The following is a 26,160-nucleotide window of genomic DNA, read 5'->3' as shown; positions in this document are numbered from 1 at the left end:
AAATACGAATTTTAACAAAAATTAAAATAATGTTTATTAACTGGTATTCATAGACACACTGACTAATATTCATTGAATGCTAATATATTCATACAGGGTTAATATTCTCATTAATTTAACTTTTTTATTGTTTCTTTATGATGAAGTTCGCGCCAAACAACACGAGGGCTTTTTACACCAGCTGCCCCTAATTTAGCACTGAAATTTCACCCACCGCCAACTCTTGCGCTACTTTTTTACCGGTGAATAATAATGTGGTTGACCGACACCTAATAACAACCCCACGAGCATATTTGATGGGAGGGGAGATTCGAGCCCGCAACCCTCAGATTGAGAGTTAAACCCATTAACCACCTGGCCATGCAGGATTCTTTTATGTGATTGGTAGTTTATTGAGAACTTTGAAAAGTTTATTTTACTATTTTTTGTTCTTTATTTTTACCATAACGAGGTAAATTACGTTAAAGGGTCCACATTAGTGAAATTGGTTGACTTTATTTAAATCATTTTAATATTTTGTTTATGAAGACAAAGTTGTTTGTGTTAAGCCATATAAAGTTCATTTCCAGTACGACAAATTTTAACTCACTGCTTATTGAGTCCCTTGTCTATACGAACACAAAGTTATGTTGATTTAGCAATTCTTTGGAAAGAGATATAAGACCTTCACTAAATGTTTTCTAGGTGTGTAAGACAATTACTATACCATCTTTTGTTTTTGTTGGGGGGGGGGGTTCTGCTGATACGGAATCTAATTAATTTAACGCACGTGAAAAAGTTTCTCGTTCGATATACAGAAGGAGGAATACAGGTTTGTAGGATTGTGTTTCTCTCTTATTTTCTAAAGGCTGGTTACGGTTTGTTTTAATCTTTTGTGGCAAGGACATCTATGGAAACAAGTAAGTTAATGGACATTGGATGGTTGAAGTTAAATCTAATATCAGGATGGAAGGTATTTAGAAATGTATGTAAATTTATTACTGTGTCTAGCCCACGTTCTATGTTCTAAAGATTCAATTGCTGGGGCTAAACAAAAGTTTACAAAGACTTGTTACACTTATAACACTGTTCGAATACTTAGATTCTGTTGTGTAGATAAATATGACAGAGATGGGGACACCTATTCCAATTGCCTCTCCTTTGCCCTTGTCATAGCATTTAAAGATTTAAGATGTGTTTTTTTTTTTCTTAGAAGAAAAAAGGTTCACTTGTTTAATGTTGTCTAGATGAAAACTATTTATGAGAAGCGGATGGACAAAACCTTATATAAATGCAACTTCCCCGCCCCACCATCCTGGTTGCTCAGCCATAAGTACGAGGGCCAGTACTGCTAAAATTCTGGTTTCGATACCTACAATGAACAGAGCATGAGTAACCCATTCTCTAGCCTTGGGCTTAACAATAAACAAATGAACAAAACGTTATTAAGTTACTTCAGAGGAATAACAAACCCAGATACCAGTAGAGGTCGCTAATTCCAAGTAAACAAACTTGGGCTTGTTCCTTCAACATTCAGTATCCAATAGCAACTCGTATGATAGACATGGTTTCTTCTTTTTTTTAAGTATTCTAGACAACTTCTCGTCCGAATAATTTACAAAAATAAATCAGTAACATCAATACCACATATTCTTGAGATTTCTGTATAAATATGCGGTTAATGTGTGAGTAAAATACATCTTTAAACCTCATGCATTTCATTTCTCTCACATTTATTACAGTAACCTATATGCAGTTGCATCTCTACCTAATAAAATAAGGCGGAGCACGTTTATCCTGCGATTACAATGCGAAAGCTAATTTAAACAAAACAATGTTTTGTTAGTAGTCGGTTTTAAATGTATATTAATTTGTCGTTGTTTTTATTTAATTTTAATTTTTTTTCTAAAAGCTACTTGAACAACAAAGATTTAAAGACATTATTAAAATCAAGACTATCGGGTCAACGTATATGGCTGCGAGTGGACTTAATAGTGAAGAATTTTTAAAGGTACAGTGATTAGGGTGTATTTTAAACAATGTCAGAGTAAGTTTGCCTTTAACAATCCCATTAAACGATAAAACGGTTTGTGTTTTAGTTAAATAAATGATCGAGTGTCAGTTAGTTAAACATATAATCGAGTGTCAGTTAGTTAAATATATAATCGAGTGTCAGTTAGTTAAATATATAATCAAGTGTCAACCTAGTTTGTATTTCTTCCAGAAATTAAGAATTTGAGACAACGATATAATGGATATTTTAATTAAAATGGAAAATGTTTCATAAAGTAATGTTTTAAATGATAATAAATTTCATAAAATTCCTTTATATGTTAATAACATTACAATAAAAATAAAAACTCTTCACCAATGGTTCAGCAGTATGTCTGAGGACTTATAACGCTAAAATTAGGTTTCGATACCTGCGGTAGACAGCATATTAATAGTTCGTGATGTAGATTGTTGCTTATTAACAAATAATAAAATATAAATGTTGGATGTTAATTCTGTGTGAACTGGTCTCGGACTTTCAGATTGCTTGTATTCATGCCAAGTTATATTTAATGTAAATAAATATCAAACTAGTTTTTACATGAAATCGTCAGATATTTTCTTCAGTCATTTTTCCCTTATAATCATAAAATTGTAAAATAAACGAGTTTTTGCTTTAAAATATTTTTATTTGAAGTATTAATAAGTCACTGATTGACAAATACTCTGTAACAGTTGAAAACAACTACTAATTTTGGTTCAGAGTGTTCCACTCAAATATGTTTTTTATATCATGAAATAATTACATTAACGTGATTTTAAAATGTTTTGAATATTATTTTGTAGCCAAATGTTCCGGTTGTAAAGAAGTGGCGCCATCTAGCGCACTTAACTGACTTCGCTTTGACCTTGAAAGAAACGCTCAACAACATCAACAGAGAAAGTTTTAATAATTTTGTTCTACGAATGGGTAAGATTTACGTATAGTCGTTAAGAAAACAATGTGAAACTAGATTTGATTTGACTTATTTCATTGAATGGGAAATTGATGCACTGACACTTTCAAAACCTCAGTGAGATACAATCGCTGATAGCGATATTTTCGGGCCAGTGGTGGCGCCAGGATATTTTCGTTGGGGGGAGAGGAGGGGAGGGGGTCTGAGGTAAACTGTGGAGGGTCTTCCCAAAATGCCATCAATATGAAGTATAGATGGTAAATTATAATAATGTAAATACCAAGGTACATTTCAGAAAGGTGTGATATTTTGAACTGCGTTTTCAATGCAGTTTTCATTGAAAACTCATACTCTGATGAATAATTCATTATTACAAATTAGAAATAATCTGTTTATGAAAATATGTGTATATGTAAAAGAGGAAGCTCACCTAAATTCCATCCAAGGTAATACATAATAACAAAGAAAGTCAGGATTAGATTAAATGGAACATTTAATATACCATTAAGAGTAAAGCTACAAATCAAAAGAAATATAACACAAAGACATAGTTTACCTAGCAGAAACGAATTATCCCATGTGAAATTAATACACTCTGAGGAAAAGTAAGGTCACTATCAGGCTAACTATCTTTCATCATGTTGTGTTTATAGTCAATATTACTTCAAAACAATGCGCCTGTTCTGGTGATTGGCAGCAAATGTGTCTATAACAGTATTAATATCGAGTTGTTTTGCCCTCCTGTAGTTTACTGACATGACAGCAAGGTTGCTGGTGCGGTTGTTACCACTGGTGTTGTGCAAGTATGTCTTGAGAAGCTTCAGACATGAGAAACTTCTCTCACAGGCAGCTGAAGTGACAGGCAGGGTCACAGCGATGCATACAAATTTGTGGAGATCCATGAAGGTATCCTTGTAAGGCTCCAGCATGGTTGCAAGCTCCAATGGTGTGGATACTTCCTGCCCCTTGTTTTTCTTCCTGGCAATTAGCCGGTTCAACTGGTGGACCTCCACTGCGAGGTCATCCTCTGCCAAACCATAGTTTGCTGCCATTCCTAAGAGTGCTTGCTTATCCAGAAATATGGAGTGTTTAGGGTTCAATGCAGTTTCACCCATCAAAACACTACAGGCATCAGAGGAGAATATTCTATTCAGCTCGTTGAGCATCCTGTCTATGATGGCATAGAAGGTGTGTCTCCTGACATCTGGTGTTGGTTAATCTCTTTGGCCAGTACTAGATGTGATTATGAATTCGTCCAGGTGTCTGGAGGCAGATCGCTGTCCACCTTGACGCACCGTCTCAGTGCGTATTCCCACTTTCTTACATATATCCTCAGCAGACTCTTCCAAGTCTTTCCATGTTGCTTCAGTTCTCATTTCTGAGAGACCAGAGATGACAGATTGTATTCGGTCCTCTGCAGAGGCCAACTGTAGGTCAAGTGACTGGAGGTGGTCTGATAGCTGTTTTGTCATCAGCAGTAGTTTTTCTATGGCCACTAGACTGGTTATGAACTGCTGATTTAGGAGGATGCACAGGTCCTTTGATTCAGTGGCTCTGTGGACATTGTCCCCCTCCACAAGACGCTTTAGGGTTTTCACAATGGCAGGGAGGGTTCTTTTCACAGCCAGACAAGCAGCATGTTGGCAGGCCCATCTTGTGTCTGACAGTCGCTTCAACTCTATGTGCTGGTTCACGGGTTCAAGCTCCTTCTGTACCTTCAGAAATTCTTCATGCACAACCGATGTAGATAAGAATTTGTACAGCTTTTGAATTGTCACAAAGAACTCTGCTGCAGTCTGGACGTTGTGCACGCAATCAACTAGCACAAGGTTGAGTCTGTGTGCATAGCAGTGGACACACACAGCCTGAGACACCTCTCTCCTGAACCTCTCCTGTACGCCACTGATGTGCAATGAATCTGCATCCGGACCCTCAGCAGCTATGAACTCCAGGAACTCCTCGTGAAGGATCTGTTCGTGGAGGTTCCTTACCACAATGGAAGGCTGTTCTTGTTTGCTCACATCCTTTGTTTCATCCACCATTAGAGTAAAATGCTCAGCTTCCATGACCTCTTTGCTGATATCCTTCCTGATCATTCCAGCTACGATGTCAAGCAGTTCGTTTTGGATATCATGGTGCGTGTATTTGGCATTGGCAGGACCACTCAGCTTCTTATTCACGATTTCATCATACCTGAAAATCATGTCAAAAAGTTCCAGGAAATTGCCCCTGTTTTCTGACTGACTACCATCCCTGTGACCTCTCTGGGCTTCATTCTGGCAGGCTGTGTAGAGCAGTGCATCTATCACGGCTCTTATGTAATGTCGGTTTTCCTCCACAGTTTTAGCATGGCATGCATCGAGAGCATGTTGGATCCTTGCACCCTTTGTTTTCTGCAATTTAAACTTTGTTATCATGAGACTTCAGCGATGTGGGCGCCTTCTTCCAGTTATAGAAGCCTTCATGGGTGAAGGACTCCTCAGTTTTACTGAAGTGTGTGTGACTGAAAAGACGACATGCGAAGCAGAATGCAGCATCTTGGGTCACAGAGTACTCCAACCACAAGTGCTGATAACGCCAATTCTTGTTGAATGACCTTGACTGGCCGCTGTATTCTATGGCCGGGTATCTCTTCAAGTCTGGACAGGTAGGTCCACTATCTGGAAGCTGGCTCAGGTCCTTGGGTCCTGGTGGTAGTTTTTCACCCTCGGTATGAGTGGTGCCCTCTTGCGGCTGGGGTCCCGCACTAGTCATGTTCGCATTGTCACCATCACAATCACCACTGTCTTTCTCACTCGCACCACATGTGCTTATAGGACCTCTTCTTGGGTAGCAGGTAGTGTTGCATAATCAGTCCTATGTGTAGTATGACCAGTTTATGTTTTGGTGGGTGATGTCTGACTCTTGTCTTGTATGTTGGTGTCCTTGTTTGAAAACAAGTCGCTGATTTTGATTTTCTTTTATTAATCCAAACTGAGTGTGTGTTCCAGTGTGAGGTCGAGTACCAGAGAGAGCGAGAGCCCTGTAAATAAACATAACTCCCTTTTATACAGAGCGCACGAACGTCAAGGTGACCCCCTAGCCGACTGACTGCTAGTACCACTTCTTACTTCCAAGTTGTATTAGTTTATATGAAACGAATGGGAATTTCTCTTCTTATATTGGCATTAGGGCTTACAAAGGATATTCATTTTAAACATCGAAATATAAGGAAGAAGATATAACATACATACTGTTGGGTCACTTCATGAATAAGGAACAAATAACAACTAAACATAGTTCAACATTACGAACAACTGCTCTGCGGCATTGAAATCACCAAGTTATATTAATAGCACACGAAAATCCAAAACATATCCGTAAAATACTGTTAAAGAAAGTGTTTACCTTTAACCATGTAGTACAAGTACTTAATTAGAGGTAGTGATAATGTAAAATTACAGGGCTAATTAGGGAACACAAACACAGCTTTGATAGGGCATGTTGTAAAACTGTGGGCAGCTAATGGGAGTGAGCGGGGAGTGGTGTGAGGCTGGCATCTGATCTCGATCGGGCTGAGCCGATCGTTAGCCGTACGCAGAGCGTACACTATGGTCAGAGGCTAGATGATCATACACTTAAGGCGTTCGAGGCGGGAATCGCGCGCTCGAACAAAGCAAACCCGCGGGCTGGATATTGAATGGTCATAGTAACACCAAAGCAAAATGTCTAAATTGCAGTCGACCTTCACAGAAAGGCTGGTTTCTTCATAAAATCACATTATTCATACAGGCTAAACTGTGATTGTGATATTGTTCTTATTATCATAAGTGTGACAAGCATCTGTTACAATAATGCAACTACTACAATACATTAAATTAGGCACTTCTAAATAGCCCAATGACAATTTCAAAATTCATTCTAGAATTGTTTAGAAATATTATTTGGTCAGTTAACATGTAAGGTTAGTATCTAATCATAAGTATAACATTAATTGGATTGTAAGTCACAATTTTAAGTGTATGCCACAATCATCAGTACAATTTTGATGGCTGATACACAATGCAAAATGATCTCACAGAGGACACAACACTGGTTAAATGCTTCATAGTTTTGACCTATACACAATACACTTATACATGCATGCTATGTTTTACTTTTCAATAAAAGATAAATGAAATTAATGGGTAAATACCTGTGAAACCTTTGGTTTATCAAGTAAAATCCCTGATGATCTATTGTAACTTGAAATCAACGTGGTTGTCTAATCTTCGTCAAAGCTCAAGATAGAATGGCATTACACAGGGAGCGGCAATATACAGCATGAGTTTCAGTGCATTTAGTACGTTGCTATGAGACGCATGACACATACTTCCGTCTTAATGAAGACGTTGAGTTCTACAGATCTGTGTCTCTTTGATGTTAATTGTTAAGCAACAACGATGATTGTGTTTTACACATTTTATGAATATATGTAGGTAACAATATTGGGGCTGGGGTTTGTTCATTTTGGGGCTCAAGCCCCCTGGCGCCGCCACTATTTCGGGCCTTATTCGTTTGTTTTTGAATTTTGCGTAAAGCTACACGAGGGCTATATGCGCTAGTTGTCCCTAATTTAGCAGTGTAAGACTAAAGGGAAGGCAGCTAGTCATCACCACCCACCGCCAACTCTTAGAGTACTCTTTTACCAACGAATAGTGGGATTGACCATCACATTATAACGCCTCTACGGCTAAAAAGGTGAGCAATATTTGGTGCGACGGGAATTCGAACCCGTGATCCTCAGATTAAGAGCCGAACGCTTTAACCACCTGGCCATGCCGGGCATTCGGGCCTTTTTACAAGAACATCTGACAAAGTTAGGCTTAACTAGTAAATTATTATTTATCTAAGTAAATATATCACATGTAGAGCTTCATGTACCATGCATATCTCGTATAGACAACGTATTTATTACTATTTAAGGAACTGAATATTATGCACTATGGATAACTGATACTGATTTAATTAAATATAATACTAATACTGTAAACTATACAAAGTCTGTAAATATATGTTGGTCGTTTACAACTTTACTAAAATGTTTTAAATCTAAAAGCCTGGCGGTAACACGTCAACATTTACTCAAGTCTAGTTTTTTGCCCCCCTCAACAGCAAGTCTACGGATTTACAATGCTAAATTCAAGGGCTCTATTTCCCTCGGTGGACTCAGTAAATAACTCGATGTGGCTTTGCTATAAGAAAACACACACACGCACACACGTCTTTTCTCTATTCAGTTATTGTCGTATTTACAAACTAATCCAGAGGTTTCTACAGCTTTCATTTAAAATAATTCATTTCTTTATATTATTATTTCTTTGAAACTGAAAATCTTTCCCTAGGTTTGGGTCAGTCATAGTTTGGAGGTTAAGGCGTTCTACTTGCAATTTGCCGTGAGGACGATATAATGTATCGGTCAATCCTTCTTCTCGTTGGTAAAATAGTTGCTCAAGAATTGGTGGTGTATGGTGTTGACTAATGGCTCTGTCTCTAGTCTATCACTTCTAAATTAGGAACAAATGCAGGTAGCCTTCAAGAAGCTTTATGCATAATGTGCTACGAAAAAATTACTCGGGTTTTTACAGGTCCTGCACGTCATGACCCATTTTTGTTATTACAAAATTTTATTTATAGTGTATCTCCAGTGGAGTCGGGCCCGACATGGCCAGGTGGTTAAGACACTCGACTCCTAACCCGAGTATCGCACGTTTGAATCCCCGTCACACCAAACATGGTCGCCCTTTCAGCCGTGGGGGCGTTATAACTGTGACGGTCAATCCCACTATTCGTTGGTATAAGAGTAGCCCAAGAATTGGCGGTGGGTGGCGAAAACTAGCTGCCTTTCCTCTAGTCTTACACTGCTAAATTAGGGACGGCTAGCGCAGATAGCCCTTGTGTAGCTTTGCGCGAATTTCAAAAAACAAACAAAAACAAAACAATGCGGTCATTTTCGTCAGCGAGAAAAGCTGTAGAACTGTATGATGACGTAATTCATCAGCCATAATACTTTCAGAGTATATATAATTAACTAGTCAGAAACTGGTCTTTTAAACGTTTTGACTTTATACGAATTGTGAAAGTAACATGGACATTTATAAAATGCTCCAATTCAGTGTTGTGTACGGTTTTAAAAGAATAAAAGTATATGTATGCTAAAAGAAAGTCGAACACTTGTCTGTCTTTATCTGCTCAATATTTAGATTTTGTGTGTTTTTTTACTGTCAAGCTATATCTTTTATTGAGCAACCTGAATGATTTTCAGTCCTTGTCAGTTGACTCTATAGCTTTTAATTTTACTTCAGAAAGAAGTAACTGAAAATGATTGTTGTACTTATTCTAGATGGCGCTTGATCAGAGTTTGATACGTGTTTTGTGTGTTGGACTTGATTTACTCTTTGTAATTATCTAAACAAAACAAAACAAAACAAAAAACAGTTTTACAAGATGTTTTTTTTCTTCCACTCTTTAGGAATTAATCAGGGTCCTATCACTGCAGGAGTTATTGGCGCTAGAAAACCGCATTACGACATGTGGGGAAATACAGTGAACGTTGCCAGTCGAATGGAAAGCACTGGAAAAGCAGGTTGTATACAGGTAATATTGGCACATAATTCAATACGCTTTACACTTCGAACTTACAACGAATTACATACATTCGTAAGCTATGATTGTCGATGTTCGAAACTTTCGTATTTAAACATTTCTGAAGTAAACGTCTTTTATTGTTTAACGTTTGCTTAAAGAAACCGCTAGATGGACACAGGCACGTGAACATAATTTAAATCAGAATATGATGACGACGAACCCATTTTGACTAGCCCTGGCAGACGAAAAACATAGTGATACCGAGCATGAAATGCAGAAACCAAGTAAGTCAAGTCTTGTTGGTGGCAAATTAAAATATAATTTAATTAATTCCCCATTGTTAGCATTATGTAGTATAGCATAAAAGGAATTAAGTACATCTGAAAAAACTAATGAAAATACAGTCAGAAAAAGACGAAAAGTAAAAAGAAAAATTATTAAATTAAGAAATTCAACGGAAAATTCCGACAACGAAGAAGAATCAGTTGTTGCTAATAATACCGAGGTAGAGGTAGCTCCCCCTGCAAATAAAGCTAATAATAAAATATCCAACAAAACTAAAGAAACAGAAATTGAAACAAACACCGCGGATGTTGGTAATACTACTGAAAACAGTCATAATATTAAGAAAAATACCACAGACAGCGAACCAGACACAGAAGACCAAGAAGGTTTTATCACTGTCACATCCAAAAGAAAAAAAAACATTACAGAAACAACAGAAAACAAGTAACAATATGACACAAAAAACAAAACCACCACAATTCGCAATCATAACAGAAGGTATTCCAGGCCAGTACAATCAACCCCTGCTTGCGACAGAGGTTAAACTCTGCAAACCGAACGTAATTATAGTTAATATTAAGCATCTGCCCAGAGGCGGTGCCCTTGTTCAAGGGCATGACGCAGCTGACCTTAACAGATTAGTGAAGGAGTGTCCAGCAGATGCCTTTAAACCCGGAAATATTAAAATCCACCTTCTAGGAAGTAAGCCGCAGCCTAAAGCCATTGTTGTAAGAGGGGTTCACCAGACCATTAACTTAGAATCAGTCACACAAGCTTTAGATGAACAAGGCATTCCACACAAAAAAATAGAACGTATAATCTCTAAGAAAACACAGGCACCCACGAATCTCATACGCATCGATATTGACGACAGTTACAACGTACAAAAATTAATAAATAATGGAATAAAGCTTTGGTATCAAAAATACCAAGTAGAGAAACTAAAAAACTCCGGCAATTGTAACACAATGCTACAATTACCAAAGATATGGGCATGTCTCAGCAGCCTGCTTAGCAACACCGAGCTGCTGATGTGGCGGGGAACACCATATCACCCAATGCAAAAAAGATAAGGAAACGCCTAAATGTTGTAACTGTGGTCAAACCCACACAGCAAATTATAAAGGATGTGATAAATACAAACAAATAAAACAATGTATTTATCAGATCAGAACACCAACAGAACAGAATCAACCTAATACAAACAGCTTACCTAAAACAGACATATCAACAGAATTCAATAAAACAACAAAAACCACGTACGCAGAAATGCTAAAAGGAAAAGAACCCCACAAACAGCAAGAACAGAACATTAATACCCAGGAAAAGAACACTTCAACACAAACACAAAAACAAGAAGAAAACAACACCACCATACATGAAACGAATATTAACACATCAGATAAAACAAGCCTGTTCACAACAATAATCAAAAACATAATTACAGAATTCGTAACAGAATACACTAAATCAGACAACTAACTGTTTTGAATTACTGATCAATATCTCCATAAAACACATCACACCTCACATACCCTACATAATATCAACACTTACTGGTTACATGTTCACAGTAGTATATATCAACATCACACCACACATACCCTACATAATATCAACACTTACTGGTTACATGCTCACAGTAGTATATATCAACATCACACCACACATACCCTACATAATAACAACACTTACTGGTTACATGTTCACAGTAGTATATATCAACATCACACCACACATACCCTACATAATATCAACACTTACTGGATACATGTTCACAGTAGTATATATCAACATCACACCACACATACCCTACATAATATCAACACTTACTGGTTACATGTTCACAGTAGTATATATCAACATCACACCACACATACCCTACATAATATCAACACTTACTGGTTACATGTTCACAGTAGTATATATCAACATCACACCACACATACCCTACATAATATCAACACTTACTGGTTACATGTTCACAGTAGTATATATCAACATCACACCACACATACCCTACATAATATCAACACTTACTGGTTACATGCTCACAGTAGTATATATCAACATCACACCACACATACCCTACATAATAACAACACTTACTGGTTACATGTTCACAGTAGTATATATCAACATCACACCACACATACCCTACATAATATCAACACTTACTGGATACATGTTCACAGTAGTATATATCAACATCACACCACACATACCCTACATAATATCAACACTTACTGGTTACATGTTCACAGTAGTATATATCAACATCACACCACACATACCCTACATAATATCAACACTTACTGGTTACATGTTCACAGTAGTATATATCAACATCACACCACACATACCCTACATAATATCAACACTTACTGGTTACATGTTCACAGTAGTATATATCAACATCACACCACACATACCCTACATAATATCAACACTTACTGGATACATGTTCACAGTAGTATATATCAACATCACACCACACATACCCTACATAATAACAACACTTACTGGTTACATGTTCACAGTAGTATATATCAACATCACACCACACATACCCTACATAATAACAACACTTACTGGATACATGCTCACAGCACAATGTTCACAGTAGTATATATCAACATCACACAATACATACCCTACATAATAACAACACTTACTGGATACATGCTAACAGTACAATGTTCACAGTAGTATATATCAACATCACACCACACATACCCTACATAATATCAACACTTACTGGATACATGCTCACAGCACAATGTTCACAGTAGTATATATCAACATCACACAATACATACCCTACATAATAACAACACTTACTGGTTACATGCTCACAGCACAATGTTCACAGTAGTATATATCAACATCACACCACGTTATGCCCTACATAATAACAACACTTACTGGTTACATGCTCACAGCACAATGTTCACAGTAGTATATATCAACATCACACCACGTTATGCCCTACATAATAACAACACTTACTGGTTACATGCTCACAGCACAATGTTCACAGTAGTATATATCAACATCACACCACACATACCCTACATAATATCAACACTTACTGGATACATGCTCACAGCACAATGTTCACGGTAGTATATATCAACATCACACCACACATACCCTACATAATATCAACACTTACTGGATACATGCTCACAGCACAATGTTCACAGTAGTATATATCAACATCACACCACACATACCCTACATAATATCAACACTTACTGGATACATGCTCACAGCACAATGTTCACAGTAGTATATATCAACATCACACCACACATACCCTACATAATATCAACACTTACTGGTTACATGCTCACAGCATAATGTTCACAGTAGTATATATCAACATCACACCACACATACCCTACATAATATCAACACTTACTGGTTACATGCTCACAGCACAATGTTCACAGTAGTATATATCAACATCACACCACACATACCCTACATAATATCAACACTTACTGGTTACATGCTAACAGTATAATGTTCACAGTAGTATATATCAACATCACACCACACATACCCTACATAATATCAACACTTACTGGTTACATGCTCACAGCACAATGTTCACAGTAGTATATATCAACATCACACCACACATACCCTACATAATATCAACACTTACTGGTTACATGCTCACAGCACAATGTTCACAGTAGTATATATCAACATCACACCACACATACCCTACATAATATCAACACTTACTGGTTACATGCTCACAGCACAATGTTCACAGTAGTATATATCAACATCACACCACACATACCCTACATAATATCAACACTTACTCGTTACATGCTCACAGCACAATGTTCACAGTAGTATATATCAACATCACACCACACATACCCTACATAATATCAACACTTACTGGTTACATGCTCACAGCACAATGTTCACAGTAGTATATATCAACATCACACCACACATACCCTACATAATATCAACACTTACTGGTTACATGCTCACAGCACAATGTTCACAGTAGTATATATCAACATCACACCACACATACCCTACATAATATCAACACTTACTGGTTACATGCTCACAGCATAATGTTCACAGTAGTATATATCAACATCACACCACACATACCCTACATAATAACAACACTTACTGGTTACATGCTAACAGTATAATGTTCACAGTAGTATATATCAACATCACACCACACATACCCTACATAATATCAACACTTACTGGTTACATGCTCACAACACAATGTTCACAGTAGTATATATCAACATCACACTACACATACCCTACATAATATCAACACTTACTGGTTACATGCTCACAACACAATGTTCACAGTAGTATATATCAACATCACACCACACATACCCTACATAATATCAACACTTACTGGTTACATGCTCACAACACAATGTTCACAGTAGTATATATCAACATCACACCACACATACCCTACATAATAACAACACTTACTGGTTACATGCTAACAGTATAATGTTCACAGTAGTATATATCAACATCACACCACACATACCCAACATAATATCAACACTTACTGGTTACATGCTCACAGTATAATGTTCACAGTAGTATATATCAACATCACACAATACATACCCTACATAATAACAACACTTACTGGTTACATGCTAACAGTATAATGTTCACAGTAGTATATATCAACATCACACCACACATACCCTACATAATAACAACACTTACTGGTTACATGCTCACAGTATAATGTTCACAGTAGTATATATCAACATCACACAATACATACCCTACATAATAACAACACTTACTGGTTACATGCTAACAGTATAATGTTCACAGTAGTATATATCAACATCACACCACACATACCCAACATAATATCAACACTTACTGGTTACATGCTCACAGTATAATGTTCACAGTAGTATATATCAACATCACACAATACATACCCTACATAATAACAACACTTACTGGTTACATGCTAACAGTATAATGTTCACAGTAGTATATATCAACATCACACCACACATACCTTACATAATATCAACACTTACTGGTTACATGCTCACAGCATAATGTTCACAGTAGTATATATCAACATCACACCACACATACCCTGCATAATATCAACACTTAATGGTTACATGCTCACAGCACAATTTTCACAGTAGTATATATCAACATCACACCACACATACCCAACATAATATCAACACTTACTGGTTACATGCTCACAGTATAATGTTCACAGTAGTATATATCAACATCACACAATACATACCCTACATAATATCAACACTAACTGGTTACATGTTCACAGCACAATGTTCACAGTAGTATATATCAACATCACACCACACATACCCTACATAATATCAACACTTACTGGTTACATGCTCACAACACAATGTTCACAGTAGTAAATATCAACATCACACCACACATACCCTACATAATATCAACACTTACTGGTTACATGCTAACAGTATAATGTTCACAGTAGTATATATCAACCCTTACTGGTTACATGCTCACAGTATAATGTTCACAGTAGTATATATCAACATCACACCACACATACCCTACATAATAACAACACTTACTGGTTACATGCTCACAACACAATGTTCACAGTAGTATATATCAACATCACACAATACATACCCTACATAATATCAACACTTACTGGTTACATGCTCACAGTATAATGTTCACAGTAGTATATATCAACATCACACCACACATACCCTACATAATAACAACACTTACTGGTTACATGCTCACAACACAATGTTCACAGTAGTATATATCAACATCACACCACACATACCCTACATAATATCAACACTTACTGGTTACATGCTCACAACACAATGTTCACAGTAGTATATATCAACATCACACAATACATACCCTACATAATATCAACACTTACTGGTTACATGCTCACAGTATAATGTTCACAGTAGTATATATCAACATCACACCACACATACCCTACATAATATCAACACTTACTGGTTACATGCTCACAACACAATGTTCACAGTAGTATATATCAACATCACACTACACATACCCTACATAATATAACAACACTTACTGGTTACATGCTCACAGCACCATCATGTTCACAGTAGTATGTATCAACATCACACCACACATACTCTACATAATATAAACACTGACTGGATACATGTTCACAGCACAATGTTCACAGTAGTATATATCAACATCACACCACACATTACCCTACATAATATCAACACTTACTGGTTACATGCTAACAGCACAATGTTTACAGTAGTATATATCAACATCACACCATACATACCCTACATAATATCAACACTTACTGGTTACATGCTAACAGTATAATGTTCACAGTAGTATATATCAACGTCACACCACACATACCTACATAATATCAACACTTACTGGATACATGCTCACAGTACAATGTTCACAGTAGTATATATCAACATCACACGATACATACCCTACATAATATCAATACTTACTGGATACATTCTCACAGCACAATGTTCACAGTAGTATATATCAACATCACACCACACACATACTCTACATAATATAAACACTAACTGAATACATGTTCACAGCACAATGTTCACAGTAGTATGTATCAACTTCACACCACACATACCCTATATAATATCAACACTTACTGGTTACGTGTTCACAGCACAATGTTCACAGTAGTATATATCAACATCACACCACACATACTCTACATAATATAAACACTAACTGGATACATGTTCACAGCACAATGTTCACAGTAGTATATATCAACTTCACACCACACATACCGTACATAATATCAACACTTACTGGTTACATGTTCACAGTAGTATGTATCAACATCACACCATACATACCCTACATAATATCAACACTAACTGGTACATGCTCACAGCACAATGTTCACAGTGGTGTATATCAACATCCAAGGTGCAATAGCTTCCAAGAAACATGAGATCGAATACCTAATACAAGAAACTAACCCCCATATTATAATAGTAAGCGAAACTCTAATATACAATAACAATAGATTTAAAATACCAAATTATTCAACCATAAGAAAAGACAGAACAAAGAAGAATGATGAAAACAGAGGCATTATGCTGCTCTACAAAGTGGAGCTATCAGTTATAGAAATTAAATTTAGCAGTAGCAATGAACATGTTACTGTGGACATTCTGCAAAGAAATAAAACTAAAGTAATTAGTTTAGCAGGAATTTACTGCTCACCTAACAAACAAATAGATATAACATTACTTAGCAACATTTTTTCCCACAACCACAACTCCATAGTTATGGGGGACTTAAATAGCAAAAATGTTACCTTTGGATGCCGAAGCTCAAATTCCAATGGTAGAACTCTATTACAATTCATAGATGATAATAATATAGCTTTATTAAATGATACCACCCCTACACATACAGCGTATGCCACTAACTCCTGTGACATACTAGATCTGTGTATGTGTACATATAACCTAAGCCAGAAATTAATAAAATTTCAAGTGGGAAAGGATATTGACAGCGATCACCTCCCAATATATTTGTCTTCGATCTCGCCCCCCATAAAAATATAACATATAGGAAAGAAAAATTTAATTACAGAAAAGCAGATTGGCAATATTATAAACAGGAATTAGACAACCTGTTACCTAATAAAGTTATAAAGAAGTTAAAACACGTGTCGAAATGAATAACTGCTGTCAAACAATTACGGAATGCCTTCAGAAAGCAGCCAAGTTAACAATACCAAAACGACAAACAACACGTGGAAACCCACCACAGAAATAATCAATCTAATCAAAAAACGAAGACAATTAAGAAAACAGTACATTTTAACAAGAAACAGAGAAACCAAAACACAAATAAACAACATTAGAAATCACATCAGAACACAAATAAAACAACAAAAACAAAATAAGTGGGACAATTACTGCAATAAACTAAATGATAAAACTGTCCCCAAAAAATTCTGGTCACATCTTAAAAGACTCACAAATGAAAACACAAACATAAAGAAATATCCTCCACTTGAACATAATAACACTACAGCACACACAAATAAAGAAATAGCCGAAGCTTTCAAAGATCAACTTCAAAATACATTTAAAACTCACACTGATCCAGATATGGATACATATTTCTACAATAAAGTCACTAATCACATAGTAAACAATAAACATCAATTTGAACCAATTTTTCCAGTAAACATAACTGATACAAATACAAGATCCGATACAGATTATGCAAGCACATTACTAACAAATGAAATATCCTTCAAGAATTACTAGAAGCAATAGAAAACACAAAAAACAAAGCTCCAGGTGAAGACGAAATACAAGCTATCCTCCTAAAAAAGGGCACCTGAAATTGTTTGACCACCTAAATTCACTTTTAACTTATCACTATCCTCAGAATACATCCCAGTTTCTTGGAAGCTTGCAAATATATTAATGTTCCATAAGGAAGGAAAGCCAGCGAATAAACCTAACAGCTACCGACCAATCAGCCTGTCCAGCTGTGTAGGCAAAATTTTGAAAGAATAATCAGTAATAGACTCTCCACATTCTTGGAGATAACATCAAAATTGCAAAAGAACAAAATGGATTCAGGAAATTTAGACAAACGACAGACCACCTAATCAGATTAACCGAAACCATAATAGATAGCTTCAACAAAAAAGGAAAGCTTGCTTCCTTGATATCGAGAAAGCATTCGACACTGTTTGGCACGATGGTCTAAGGTTCCGTATGAATGAAATGGAACTACCGCGAGGAATTATTCGCTGGTTATCTAACTTTTGTAAAACAGAAAATGTAGAGTAAATGTTGAAGGAACATTTTCTGAATACTTTACTCCACAAGCTGGTGTCCCTCAGGGAGGGTGGATAGCCCCATACTCTTCATCATGTATGTAAACAATATGCCACTGAGGGATCCGAATCATGGATTCTCTTCATAGTTCGCAGATGATGTGGCAGTCTGGAAAAGTGCCGCAACACCCACGATAGCAGCTACTAACATAGAACCACAACTAAACAGAATAGGCGAATACTGTCAAAATACAGAATAAAAAATAAATACAGCAAAAAACACAACTCGTAGTCTTTACGAAATCCACAAACACAAAAAAACAACAGCCAGAACTATATATGAATGGCACTCTACTTCAGACTGCCCCATCGGCAAAATTTTAGGTCTGACCTATGATTCAAAACTAACTTGGATCAATCATGTGAACGAAATTAAAAAATAAAGTCTGGCGAAGAACTAACTGTGCTAGAGTCTAACTGGTAAAAACAGTGGAGCATCTACAGATAACATTCTAAAAAATCTATAAAACATATATTAGACCTGTAATAGATTATGCAGCTCCAGCATGGATAACTGTAAGCAATAAAATAATTAAAACCAAACTACAAACAATCCAAAACACACTCCTCACAACTGCATACAGAGTTCCAAGAACTATATCATCTCAGTTCATTCACAAATACTCGAACATACCAACCATATCAGATAGACTCCTACATATTACAATAATGTACTTTAATAAGAATTGGATGAAAAACGAATTACAATGCGAACTAGACAGGTACCTCATACATGATGAAGCTAGTCCTAAATATCTCTCCCCAGTTAACTTATATTTCAAATATAAAAAAAATAAAAAAATATGTAAACTTTAAATAATAATAAAATAATGAACTTTAAATAAAAATTTAAAAAAATATTTATAATTTATTTATTTATGTATTTAAAAAAATGCCACCAGCAAACTTGATATTCTGCTAATAAAATAATAACTGTATATGATCCAAGATACATGGACATTGTCCTGAAAAGGACCAAATAAAATTCAGTTCACAGTCATAAATATCAATCAGCCAAGAATATAAGTACGGAGAGGAGGAAGAGGTCATAGAGAACCTGACCCTCCATGGTATGAACTTTTATTACCCAAACACCGACGACATTCATTCGAACCCATTTTGAAAAAACAACAACAAAAGTTTGCAGACGAATTGGTAATATTTTCATTACCCGGTCAATAGGTACATGAAAAAGCTATTGATTGACGAGTGACGTATCAGTATACATCACTAAAAATTAGTTTACTGTTGTCTCTTCCCAGGTGGTTCAAGCGACCGCTCAGATTTTACACGAATTTGGTTATGTTTTCGAACAGCGAGGACTAGTAACTGTAAAGGGAAAAGGAAAGCTGATGACTTATTACTTAATGGGCAAGAAAACCGAAAAGAAGTCTCCACAGGAAGATAAAAGTTCTTTACGAGGAACACGCGATGTAGCAAATGTACAGCAATCAGACTAGATATATCTGTTGAATGATAAAGACTGGTAAGATATGTTGACATTTCTACATAGTTTAATAAGTTCCAGGTAAATTCCTGAAAAGAGGTATTCTGAGCATGGGAAAATGTACATTAACCACTAGTCATCCTTGGGTGAGACCATCGATTCTGGATAAGTCTTCACTTACGCGTGTATATTACGCTTACTTCTGTAAAATGTATTGAAATTTAGTGTGGCTTAGCTAGAAAAATGTTCACTATCGGACAGAGGAAGTGTTCTGACTAAAATTAACATATTGGTGAATGTCTTGTTGAGTTAACTGCTAAGAACCTAGTAAAATTGCCTTGTGAAAGCCTGGTAAACTTACCAGGTGATAAGCTATTAAAGTTACCCCTTAAAAACATGGTAAAATTAGCTGATGAAAGCTTAATAATGTTACCAGGTGATTTAAGATTGCATTCTCAAAGGTACAAAATATAAAAGGAAAACTGTCTTGCCACAAATAATTGTTAATCGAAGAAAATATTGATTTGTTTTTGTCATTAGTTTTAAAAAATATATATATTGTTATTAGTTTTAATATGTTACTTAAGATAAATAAAATAATCATTAGATATTAGGTTTAATTATTTCGTAGAACGAATAGAATTTCTTACAGGCGACCCCTACTTTTTTTCATGTGAACTAAATTTCCATCTACGTTCTGAAGGGTTTTAAAAAAACCAAGTCTGAAACCACCCGTCAAATACACCAGTTCCATTATATTTACACTGGTACTGAGAAATTATCACTTTTTCATTTCAATATCTGAAATTATTCTAATTATTATTACTGAATTAATTAACTCATTTTTAGAAGAAATACATGGAAAAAAAAATGTATGATAATAGTAAATTAGGTGTCCGTTAACTCATCAAATAATACTAGACGTCCTACCAGAAAGAGCAGTAATCTGAAATCGTTTTATATATAAATAAAAGATAGTAATTTGCTTTGCTACTTCTTCTATTAAGCATCGTAAATACGAAACAGTTTGTCTGTGCATGCACATCTTGAATCACCTTGTATTATTGACCACAACTTTTATGTTGTTGTTATTGTTTGTTTTTTCACTAGAATTGGGTGTTCTGCTGCTCATGTGAAAGTATTGCCACGTTGTTAACGAACAACAATTATGAAACAGGTTTGATATGCATTCTGTACGTTGTATTTCGAACTGTTGAACATGCCTTTGTGTTCCTATTGCTTCTAGGCTTCACCAGGACTACAAATCTCAGAGTAGTTTAACTAACAAGTGATCATAGTTCTTAACTTACGAAATCATTTAACCTTGGAAAAAAAAACAACTGCAAAAATACCCCTTGAAAGTTCACAAACGTAATGTATTTATTTTGACCTCTTCTGTTTTCAGTAGCAGTTCAACATTGGGAAGAAGGGGATATTTTTGTCTTTATTTTCTGTAAGCCGTAAATGCGAGGAAAGATAAAGCAATGAGACTGAGTGCTTCTTTGAAAGTGAACATTCAAACAGTGCTCGTTTTCATAGACTATTCAAGTAAAAATGCAGGAACCACAAACGGCCACAACTAGTTAAGATGGCGCCAAAATTGTGTCATCGGTTCTACTTGTTGTTTTATCGCTTCATTACTTCAATCACACACATACACACACACACACACACACACACTTGTATGCTTATATATTTATGTAACTGAAGTTATAGCTTCAAACCAGGTTTGATTTGACCTTTGAAGAATACTAGTTGTTATGGTTACGGTGTTGGTATCAAGTCTAGAAATTTGATTTTAACTCATCTTAGCAAGTGAAATGTAATCCAAGTCTCGAGTAATCGCTCAAAACTAGCTTAAGCTACCAGAAAATTTCAAATAAAATGATCCATGGAAAATTACTTTTTCAGATATAGTTACTTGTGTTGTGTATATATATGTTTCGTTTGTTTGTTTTTGTTGTTTGTTTATTATTTTTTGATGGGAAGAAGAAGAGAGAAAATACGTAAGGGTTCTTTAAAACTCAAAGCTTCTTAGGGTTAGATCTCATGAAAACCTCTTTGTGAAGAAGAAAGTGACATTTGATCGATTCGATATCTGACTTTGTCTTTAATTGAATATATAAATATATATGTTGTGTAATTACAGGATGCTGCCCCACTCCACGTTAAATTCTTTAGTACATTTCTTCCTGCACGTTTTGTTTCGTAAGTTTAATTTAATGAAAAATGAGTAGGTTATATAGCGAAGCTTTTGACACCGTTGCCTGAGTGTCATATAAATGTATATAATGATATATATATATATATATATATATATTGATCTCTCTCAAACTGATCTCATAACTTACAGAAATTAATAATTTAAAACATTATCATTATTTTCCCCATTGAAATTATGATTTCATTTTCTTTTTATTGGTCACTTAATAGGTCTATTTGAATTTTCGTCTATAAAAGTGAGATAAAACATGCACCACTTTTGTTATATTGCAATTTACTTAGACTTATATTTACTTATAACGTTCCTTTTAAATTCAGGGTCATAAGTCAGTTTCAATTCTCCCAAATATTTCCAAAAAGATATTAACGTCTCGTGCTAATCTCACGAAGTATAACGTCTCCTGAGAGTTTCTTGTGTGTGTGTGTGTGAACATGTGTGGAAATAATTTTATAGTGTAAATTATAACTTGTTTTCGCTATGGTGTAAAATAAGGTACACACTATATTCAAAATTTACTCACTAACTGACTTACTGCCTTATTCTTAGAAGTGCTTTCATATGTCTTGTCTGATTTATTATTGGTTCAAAAATTTGTTAAATTGGAAGAAGTGCTTTGTTAGATTGATATTTAAATAATTTCAAATTGCTTGTTGAAAGTTTAGTCTCGTGTATTGAAGAAGTCTTGAATCCTACATGGCTATCTTTTCTTTAATTTTGTTTGTTTTGTTTTTTTCTGATTTAGTTTTCTGACATGCACTATGTTCAATGATGAAAGACGTGGACTCGTGCAGTCCACGTGCAGTCCTCTGTGTGAAATAAAACAAATATATATCAAAGATCTCGCACCGCCGAATCGTACAATGTAATAATTTGAGTGAGCAATTTACATCTATATATTTAACAAAATTTAAATATGAGTTATAATATTAATACACTCGTTAATCTCAAGTTTTAACATTTTAAGTTCTAAAAATATTTTAACTTGGCCAACCCAAATATCCCTTTTATATTTTTAGGGTAATAAATTTTTAATGATGTTAGGATATATAAAAGCGACTTTGAAATTATTCACACGCCCTTAAGGTTCAAATTAAAAGAGATTTTTGAACGTTTACAGTATTCAATAGGCTTAAAGACAAGGAAGATATCCTTCAGGAACAGTAACCAGTAAACAGCGCCACCTATACGTATAAATAAAAATAAAACACTCAGTTTATTTCTTTGTTTAAGAAGAGAGCCACATTTAGTTATCTGCTGTGTCCACAGCGGAGAATCGGACTTCAGCTTTTGGAGTTGCAAACCCGTAAACGTGCTGCTGTCCCATCGATGAGCAATAGTTTGTGTTAACTGAAATTCTAATATTGTGTTTTTAGAGAGAGAAGGCTGACAAATAACAGTTTCAAAGTTGTTCATAAATATCCCAAAAAGGTTCACTTCAGGATAAAGAATCCCGCCAAATCTACGTTGGTGGTTTATTCATATAAAAACTATATTTCGTAAAGTGATTATTTGAATAGAGCTTCCAACAGGAGTATACTGTAGAAAATGAAAAATGTAATAGCATTACGTAGAACACTTGTGATGGGCTTGTGTAAACGCTTTCTTACATTCCAGAAAAGATGAAGTTAAAAGAAAATCTGTCTTACACTACTCTTTCGCCCTAAAACATTGTTGTCTTCAGTCTTCTGCTGCTCTTTTTATCGCATATATTGTGACGTCAGTGGTTTCTTACATACCTAGAAAATGGTCTTAAAATGTCCACATAATCATACTAGTAATAATCATAAGTCCGTGTCAATTGTTTTTCAAGATTTCTTGAAAATAACGGTATACAAGCGATGTTTAATACTTAGATATATTGTGTGATAATGGCTATCGTATTATTTATCACTGACAGATATGTTTTCAAGGTCAAAGATGATATATTGAAAATCAGACTTAAACGTTTTGGTCATTTGTTTTTTGTTTTTTTCAAATAATTATCCAGGTTTGTTACTAAATATTCTAAAATTTAAAAAGTCTAAATTTTCGTTATCATTAATGGCGCATCGTCGTCTTGTTTTAATGACGTATTGGGTCACGTGGTTATTTTTGTTTTCTGGAATGTTTACACTGATCATTTAACAACAATCGTATAACTTGTTGACATAATCGTTGTTTTGTTTCTTTCGTGTACACTGTTCTTTATTCAAGGAAAAGAAAGAAAAAATAAAAGTAAACTTAAACAAACATTTTTCATTTTTTCGCTAAACTAATGAAACTGCATTAGTTTTTAGTAAGTCTTGCAACGTTTTTCCTTCTAGCCCTGAAAATGAAATATAGAACAATGTAATCTCTGTATATCAGGCTAATAAATATCTTTGCAAGGAAAACGTGTTTTTTTTTCAACCGTCTTATTAACTAGTTTTATGTTTTTAGAAGGTAACTTTTTGCTGGTTGTTTCAGGTCTTTAGCATGTTTATATCTTGAAAATAAAGTGTACACAGGAAATATTTTCCGCTGTTTCGTATTTATTTTGATGTGTGATGAATATACACTTTGATAACAAACAGGCCCTGCATGGCCAGGTGGGTTAAGGCGTTCGACTCGTAATCTGAGGGTCGCGGGTTCGAAACCAGGTCGCACCAAATTTGCTCGCCCTTTCAGTCGTGGGGGCGTTATAATGTTACGGTTAATCCCACTATTCGTTGGTAAAAGAGTACTCCAAGAGTTGGTGGTGAGTGATGATGACTAGCTGCCTTCCCTCTAGTCTTACACTGCTAAATTAGGGATGGCTCGTGCAAATAAGCCTCATGTAGCTTTGCGCGAAATTCAAAAACAAACAACTGATGAGAAACAAATTTATCAGCCATAAACACTGGTTAGCTTTTCTGCAGTTCACTTGTTCTTCACTCATGTGTATCAAGTTTACTCTAACTGTGTACAGGTATTCGTTTTATCTATTTTTGCCTCTGTAACGTTTCGTTGTTTACATTAGTAAGCTTTTTACTTTCTGCACAGAATTATTTTATTTACACTAATGTAATTGTCAAATGAATCTTCGTAAATTCAAGGAGAAACATTTAAAAAGGATTCTATTTGTTATGTAATATAAAAAAAAACAATATCTGTGTGATGAATAATGTATTGTGTGACATTTCTGGGTGTTTATAATTACCTTTTTTGTTTATTTTAATAAAGCGATTTTCTTTAATAAATACAGATACGTAAACTTATTCCTCAATCTATTTACATTTAGAAGGCTAGTTGCATTTTCATCACTATTTCAATGTTACAGTATTTTATTCTTCACAGTCCTAATAATATATTCAGAACACATTTCGCTCTGCAAATTTCTATTTCTATTGCTACGCTTGTATTTCTTATGTGAGACTGGCGAATGGAGGTTAAGACTGATAGACGGTGTATTCCCACCGCAATGTGGGTCCTACTTCTTCAGTCACCTCCAAAACTTAGGGTTCATTACATAACCCACATTATAGTTTGTACCCTGTGATCCTTTTAATTGGTGCAGCGTTTTTTTTTTGTTCAATTTATTTTTGTTTCGGCTTGTTCTTTTAAGTCACAACAAACTAATATATATAAAACGTCTGCAGCTATAAGAACTCAATGTTTCTGGGCTTAAACTAATGCTTCACGACAGTAATTGTGAGATTAATCGTATTGTAAAACGAAACACTTTATTAGAAGCTAACTAATAAATTTATGAAAATAAAAATAAATT

The 26,160-nt window shown here is 35.3% G+C and overlaps 1 protein-coding gene across 1 annotated transcript in view; it reads left to right on the top strand.

Moving 5' to 3' along the window:
- LOC143245812 (adenylate cyclase type 3-like) overlaps positions 1 to 20,719 on the top strand; it is a 131,119-nt gene extending 110,400 nt beyond the window's left edge. Inside the window, exons 24-27 of the mRNA XM_076492065.1 lie at positions 1,892 to 1,990; positions 2,818 to 2,941; positions 9,418 to 9,542; positions 20,028 to 20,719. Of these exons, the coding sequence (XP_076348180.1) occupies positions 1,892 to 1,990; positions 2,818 to 2,941; positions 9,418 to 9,542; positions 20,028 to 20,225 (546 nt within the window). The 3' untranslated portion in view covers positions 20,226 to 20,719. The remainder of the gene's footprint in view (positions 1 to 1,891; positions 1,991 to 2,817; positions 2,942 to 9,417; positions 9,543 to 20,027) is intronic.
- Positions 20,720 to 26,160: the final 5,441 nt, after the last annotated feature.

This window comes from Tachypleus tridentatus, chromosome 3 (assembly GCF_004210375.1).
Source record: "Tachypleus tridentatus isolate NWPU-2018 chromosome 3, ASM421037v1, whole genome shotgun sequence".
In the NCBI taxonomy this organism is placed as follows: domain Eukaryota; kingdom Metazoa; phylum Arthropoda; class Merostomata; order Xiphosura; family Limulidae; genus Tachypleus; species Tachypleus tridentatus.
This window is presented reverse-complemented; position numbering and strand designations above follow the sequence as displayed.